This window comes from Condylura cristata, unplaced genomic scaffold (genome assembly GCF_000260355.1).
Source record: "Condylura cristata isolate star-nosed mole 26May11 unplaced genomic scaffold, ConCri1.0 scaffold00017, whole genome shotgun sequence".
In the NCBI taxonomy this organism is placed as follows: Eukaryota; Metazoa; Chordata; class Mammalia; order Eulipotyphla; family Talpidae; genus Condylura; species Condylura cristata.
Genome location: NW_004567118.1, coordinates 7,752,238 through 7,759,399, shown reverse-complemented (window position 1 = coordinate 7,759,399; position 7,162 = coordinate 7,752,238). Strand labels below are relative to the sequence as shown.

At 60.2% G+C, this 7,162-nt stretch overlaps 1 protein-coding gene across 1 annotated transcript in view; it reads right to left on the bottom strand.

The window, feature by feature from the left end:
- The window catches only part of SGCA (sarcoglycan, alpha (50kDa dystrophin-associated glycoprotein)), a 10,878-nt gene extending 3,716 nt beyond the window's left edge, over positions 1-7,162 (bottom strand). Inside the window, exons 1-8 of the mRNA XM_012726055.1 lie at positions 7,072-7,162; positions 5,906-6,031; positions 5,659-5,813; positions 5,426-5,498; positions 4,888-5,086; positions 4,052-4,214; positions 3,248-3,456; positions 3,059-3,085 (exon numbers count right to left, since the gene is read on the bottom strand). Of these exons, the coding sequence (XP_012581509.1) occupies positions 3,059-3,085; positions 3,248-3,456; positions 4,052-4,214; positions 4,888-5,086; positions 5,426-5,498; positions 5,659-5,813; positions 5,906-6,031; positions 7,072-7,162 (1,043 nt within the window). The remainder of the gene's footprint in view (positions 1-3,058; positions 3,086-3,247; positions 3,457-4,051; positions 4,215-4,887; positions 5,087-5,425; positions 5,499-5,658; positions 5,814-5,905; positions 6,032-7,071) is intronic.

Genomic DNA, 7,162 nt, shown 5'->3' with positions numbered 1-7,162 from the left:
GCCCTGCCAAGCAGGAGCCAGAGGAGGTGGAGTCAATCTCCAAGGCTAGGGGAGGGTCAAGATGAGCTCTTGAGTCTGGAATTCGGCAGGCAGAGTTGTCCAAGCACAATTTTCCATTCCCAGGCCAGGGGAGGCGGAGGGGTAACGGCACAGGAGGGCTGAAACTGGCAGGCAGGTACAGCCCCCCATGGGGGAAGGGCCACAGCTAACGGGTCTCCACCGGCCCCCAGCCCCACATCTGGGTCTCATTACTCTGGCAACACACACAGGTGGAAGAATGTTCTGGGGGTGTTTTTCCAGAGCCTGAGCAGAAGCCAGACCCACGGTGCCTTCTCCTAGGGTCCTTACACATCAGTGATTGAGTAGCCAGTGAGCAATGGGCAGGCATTCCTGCTGGTACACAGGCACCCCGCGGGCACGCAGCTCCCCGCATGACCCAGGTCTCGCTCACACGCACTCCACCTCCAACGCCAGCCCCACCCCCACCCCCTGCCCTGCCTTTGGCTCACAGGCCACAGCAGAGGCTCCTCAGGCCACGGGCCTCTCTGGCCAGTCAAATGTGACACAGGTGGAAAACAGGCAGCAGAATCACAAGCTAAGCACAATTGAAAAACGGTAAACATTGAACAAGTCAAAAAAATCGGACTTGGTGGATATAAAGCAACACAAAATCCAAACCAACAAGGGCGAATGCCTCACATGTTAACATTGGCCATTGATTCAAAACCCATGGAGGGAACCAGTTTTACTGACACCAAAGGGAGCCTCAAAACTGACCCGGGAAAGCTGGCTTGGGTGGCAACAGGTGAGCATCTACATGGTAGAAGGTGAAATTGGTCGTGCCCCTCCCTGTAAATAAGGAATAAAGTCCTCCCTGTAAAACTGACGTAGACAATCACTGATCTCAGTGGAAGAATATCTACTAACTAAAAATGAAAACTGGAGGGGAAAAGACCCTGGTCATTTGCTTCGTGTAGTTGATTGACATTGGACCAATTTAGGTAGATGAAGAAATTAGCTATGCCTTTGTTCATTTGGAAAATGTATCCCCATAAAAATTCACAAAGGTTGCTATAATTTTGATCTAAACATGTATCCACAGTCCAATGTGTTGAGATGGTGGCATCAAACAGGAGGTTTAAAGCTGGGGTCTCAGGGCCCTCCCTGATGGCATGACAGGTTAAAGCGCAGCACTGCAAGCCAGCCACAGCCACTTCAGTGCGAGTTCGATCCCCACCCTGGAGCTGACCCACATGGCACGACAGACCTCTCCTGACCAGCCCGCTGCTCCCCTCAGCAGCATACTACGTCGATCTGCCTGTTCTGCTCCCCACTCTGTCTCTAGTGAATTCTCTCACTGCCCCTGAGTCCCTGGCCTGTACCCCAGTTCTATATGCATAAATAAAGCTTTAAAAAAATAAAGCTGGGGTCTCAGAGCACCCTGCAATTGGCTGGTGCCAGGGCACAGATACTTGTGGAATACCCACACAGGTCCCCAAGCAGCTCACCCTTCTTCCCGGGGTGCCTGCCACTCAGATGCCACACCCTCCCAGGAGGGAACAATGGGGCCACTGTGACCCTCACAGGGTTCTGGTGGCCTCACAATGTCCCCCTGAGGTCACCACAGAGATAACTTCAGCGCTCCCTGTGCCCTAGGCACAAGTGTGCTGGGCCAGCCGTGGGCGATCATCCTTGGTCCTCCTTCTGGCCACCCAGGGGAAGTGGTGGCCGGAGCCCTGCAGCCTAACAAGGAAGCCTCTGAGGGAGCCAGGATCCGGGATACACCCCACCCGTCGAGGAGCAAGCCTGTGGCGACTTCCAGCTGCCATCCTGGAGGTCCTCACACCCAGTTCCTTTCAGCCACCCCAGGGAGAGATGCAGAAAGACACTCCGCTGCCGTCCGCTCCTGGGCCCTCGGCCTCAAACAGTGCTGTGGGCGCGGGCCCACAAGCCATGTCGGGGGTCCCTAGCAAGAGTGAGACTGAGCACCCCAAGGCCCACCGGAAGCCCAGCATATCCAAGGTGATCCTGAGGGCGGTGGAGGATGCGGGGACACGCCACCATGTGTCCCTGGCCACCCTGAAGAAGGCTGTGGCCACCACCGGCTACAACATGACCCACAACGCCTGGCGCTTCAAGCTGGTGCTCAAGAGGCTGGTGGACAAGGGCATGCTGAAGCAGGTGACCGGCAAGGGGGCCCTGGGCTCCTTCCGCATGGGCAAGAACCACGCCTCCAAGTTAAAGCTCAAGGCCAAGAGACAGCGGCTGCGCCAGCGGTCCCGGCTGCTCCAGCATGGGCAGCGCCGTCGGGGTCAGCGCCGTCGGGGGCAGCGCCGTCCTGGGCAGCGCCGTCCTGGGCAGCGCAAGTTGCTTCTGGGCTCTCGACAGGGGCAAAAGCAGCTCTTCAAGGGAGTCCGCGGGGCGGCCAAGAGCCGCCGCAACTAGAGAGGGAGGCCGGGCAAGCTGGCAGGGCACTGGGCCCACCAAGGGCCCCGTGCCAGGAGAATAAAAGGAGCCTCCCTTATTTCACACCTGCTTCCTGGAATCTTTGGGGTTCAAGGGAAGTGGGGAGAAGAGGGCTGGAGCACTGGGGAGGGATCAGGCGTTGGGTGGGAGAAACTTGGGCAAAATAAGAGCTGGATCGGGAAGGGCTCAAGGAGCTGAAAGCATCACAGGCATTAGCTTGTCCCACCACAGCCTCTTGCTAACGGAGAAACCGAGGCCAGAAAGGATCAAGGGAAGCGTGGCAGAACCCTGCCTGCTGGAACCCAAGGGTTCGGTCCATGGGGGGAGAGCGAGCGAGCTAGTCACCTCTCAAACCCTCTCCCCCGGGGTGGCAGCAGATGCCCAAGCCTAGCCTGGCCCCCTCCCTCTCTGCCCCCCACATTAGAGCTCCGTGCCCCTCTGCGAGCGAGATGGCCAACCAGGGCGAGCCCAGCATCCAGTGGGCTGGAGCTCAGAGACCCAGGTCATTTGGTTTGACTATTCTGTCCGTGGCATTTAGAGGGTCCAGCTTGACCGTGGGGGCCCCCTCCCAGCCCCTCTCTCCCTTACTCACTCAGAGGTGGCCAGGTCTCTCTTCAGCCTGTGGGACAGACAGTGCAGGGATCGGCCGTTAGTCGCCACGCCCTCCTGGCGGGGACCAGGCAGGCACAGGACTCCCCACAGCAAGACCCCTGGGGCCGGGTGGCACAGAGCCCAGGGCCCTGAGGAGGCCTCCGCCTGCACCCCTCAGGCCCACGCTCACCTGCCCTCCCGCCGGCAGCACATGACGTAGGCCAGGAGTGCCGTGAGCAGCAGGGCCACCAGCAGGGGCACCAGGAGGGTGACCAGCGCGTCGGGCAGGAAGTCTCGGGCCGTGGCCTCAGTGGGCGGGCAGAAGTATGGGTCACGCTCCAGGATGCCGTCCCCCGGGGTGCGTGCCTCCTCTGCCGGCTCTGGCACCGACTTATCCACCTGCGCGGAGAGCCCAGAGCTGACCCAGGGGCAGCGGGCTGGACACGCAGAACCCAGAGAACAGGCAGCTCCCGGCTGCAGGCCTAGGAACCCTCCACACCCCTGAGAGCTGTAGGTCTCGTTCATAATGTGGGAGTAGATGGACCTGTTAAGTGACGCCCCGGAAGGAGGCAGAGTCGTCACATGCGGGCCCTTGGGGAGAAGGGGTTTGGCACTGTCCTGTGGGTGGCTTGTCCCAGCCATTCAGTGGGACACTTAGGGATTTGGGTGGGCACCTTCCTGTCTGGGTGATGGACTCTGTCGCCCTCTTGTGGGAGAAGGTGGAAGCTCTGTGTGTGTGTGTGTGTGTGTGTGTGTGTGTGTGAGAGACAGAGACAGACACACAGACAGAGACAGACACAGAGAGATAGAGACAGAGAGAGACAGGCAGACACACAGAGAGAGACAGAGGCAGAGAGTGAGAGAGAATGCAGATAGACAGAGCAAGTGAAACAGAGGACTGGGAATGTAAGGAAGGGGCAGGGTTGGGGGGGCAGGGGAGAAGACTGAGGAGGACATTCCCTGCCCCACCAAGAGAACCAGGGACCCTCCTCACCAGGGACACATTGCACCAGTCAATGCGGAAGTGGGGTGCCAAGGTGTCATAGCAGGACAGCAGCGGAGCCTGGCCCTGGGCACAGCGTGCCTGGCTGTCGGGGGACGCCACCATCTTCAAGCAGGTGGAGAAGGGTGAGGTCGAGCCCACCTTGATGTGCACCCTGTGCCAGACGGAAGTCACTGTCAGCAAATGGGAGGGTCACAGGCACTGGACATTGGGGGTCCCAGGGTCCCCCTGATCTGGGATTGTACACAGAGCACAGCAGTCGTCTTGGGGCCGATTCCTCCTAGAACGCCCAGGCTGGACGGATGTTTTATGTCCTCACGGGCACCCAGAAGTGCAGAGTTCAAAGTAACTAGGGTTTGGGCCCACAGGGGCAAGAGGGAGATGAGGAGGTGGCCAGAGGGAAGTGGACAGAGATGGGAAACTAGGAGGGGCAGTTAAGAATGGACGCAGGCCCTCCCTGGGGGCACAGCGGGTTAAAGCGCAGCACTGAGAAGCTCAAGCCGCTTCCGCATGAGTTCGACCCCGCCCCGGAGGCGACCACATGGCACGGCAGACCTCCCTTGACCCGCCCGCTGCTTCCCTCAGCTATGTACTTGGTCAGTCGGCCTGTTCTGCTCCCCACTCTCTCTGGTGACTCCTCTTACCATCCCTGCACCTCTGGCCTGTACCCTAGTTCTGTATGCACAAATAAATAAACCTTAAAAAAAAAATGGACGCAGATGGGCACAGCGCCACCTTGAAACGAGGGAGGCCAGTGTTCTCTGCCCACGGCCCACCAAAGGCAAGCTGCCGCCTCCTTCAGGAAGCCTCCTGGGTTGCACACCTACCCTTCCTTGCGGCCCTCAATGGGAAGGGGAACACGGCCTCCACGGTCCAAGGCAGAGGTGATGTTGAGCAGCTGGAGCTCCCCTGGCTCCCAGAGTCCCCCCAGGTTGGTGAGGAAGCGGCTGGCAGTCACAGAAGGCAGCACCTCCTCCACATCATGGCTGCGCACCAGGAATTCAGCCTGGTAGGGCAGCAGGGGGCCTAGGGACACAGGGGGCACCTCAGGCTGCACCCAGCCTTGCATGGGTCCTTCTCAAGCCCTCTGCTGGCTCCCCCCAACCAAGTACTCCCCAGGCCCCCTCAGGCCCTTCTTTCCTCGCTAATACCCCATAGGCCCCCGAAGTCCTTCCCCAGCACCCTCAGCCTTGGCGGCTCACCAAGATCCCACAAATTGTGCAGCGCCACCGAGATACTCCTGCAGAGTCTTTCCAGGATGCCCTGGCCCCCACTGCTCTCTAAGTCCCTCCTTTCCACACACCCCCTTCCAGAGGAGATTGCCCCAAGACTAGTGGGACAGGTTCAGGGTGGGGCTGGTGGTACCTTCTGGGTCTTCAATCAACAGTACCAGCCTCTGCTGCGTGGTGTCGAAGCTGTCCCGATTATAGGCTGTGACCTGGGAGGGCGGGGAGGGGGGCTGAGTGGCCCAACCAGACACAGAGGCTGGGGCCTGGCAGGAGAGCACCCCCAAACCAGAGGAAGTAAGTCACATAAATGAATGTGCAGAAACGCCAGTCCCAGGAGGCAACACAGCCCACCGGGGACCCCGCTGGTACCTCGATGACCTGGCGCCCTCGGTCACCGGGAGTGGCGGTGCCATAGAGGAAGCCAGGCTGGTGGGGGCTGCGCTGGGTGTAGCGGAGCCAGGGGGGCAGGTCTGGGTGTCCCTGGAGGTGGGCGTGGTAGGTGATGGGGGCGGCGCGGGGGACGGCTGCTGGAACAAGGGCAGGTGATTGGAGACCGCCTCCGGGGGACGGGCACGCCCCGTCCACACCAGAGCCGTTGGGCCTTTGGGCCCCTCACCTGTGTGCTCAAGAAGGCGAGGGAAGCTTTCCTGGTCCAAGGTGTGCACAAACACACGGCCCACCAGCGGGCGCAGGGTGGTCTGCGGCTGCTGGGCCTCCGTGCCCCCCGGCCCTGCCAGGAGACCTGTGGGGAGCCCAGAGCCCTCAACACACAGCCTAGGCCCAGTCCTGGGGCAGAGATAAGCTGCCCTCCATCTCAGCCCCTGTCCTTGGTTCTCCTAAAGGACTGAGAAGTGTGAGCAGAAGAGATGCCTTTGCGGGTGCCCAGGAAAAGGCCAAGCCCCTCCCCACAGCCAAAGACCCAGAGACTGCTGTGTTTGGAGTCAGGGAGCCCCCCTCCTCGTTTTAGCTCCCGGTGGGGGTCACAGTGGATGGATGTGGGCCAAGAGGGGTGTGTGTATCCTAAGGATACTTGGGAAAGAAACCTTAAGAGTTTGGTGTTCCTTCGAGGAAGCCAGGGTGAGAGGGGCTGCAAAGAACCCAAACACCATTGGAGAAGGAGGGTAGCCATTCTGAGACCTCTACTCCCCTTCCCTAATATATAAGGGGATCCAGCCCACACGGAGCCCGGCAGAAGCCGAGCAAAAGGAATTCTGGCCCCAGAGGCCCGGCCCTCCCTTCTAGAGCCAAATTTAGCCTGGGCCTAGAAAACCTCCAGCCCAGTCAGCCCGTTAAAGGGCCCACGGCCCTCTAGGTCTGAGTGGTCAGGCCCACCCGGGGCCCAGGGCACCCTGACCCTCAGCATTCCCAGCCCCAGAGCCCGGAGCCCAGCCCTCAACCCCAGTCCCTGGACCCTCTGCCAGCCTTGACATTAGCACCCCAAAATATTTTTGGCCCTTGCCTCAACCCCCACAGAGAAATAGAACCTTCCCTACTTCCACTCATCACCCCTAAATCTCAGCCTGTCCTGGCCTCTCCCCTAAAGAAGGCCCCTACTTGCCCACAAAGAGAAGAATCCAGGTTAGCGCTGCTGCCATGGCTGCCCCAGCCTGGCCTGGCCTGTGAGTGACAGAGACAGGAGGGGGGAGGAGAGAGGGAGGTGCCCGCCCTGGGGCCTCCCTGTTGCCACTGGAGCAGCCACCACAGGAGGGGGGCTACCTCCTGGCAGGACAGGCCCCCCAGCCCCAGCTGAAGAGGGGAGCGTTCTCACCGCTAACCTCCCACCTCGGTGCCCCTTCAAGCCAAAGGCTCCATTGCCCTGAATGCCCGCTGCTGGTTTCAGGTCCTTCTTTGCTTTTTTGCTTGTTTTCTTCAT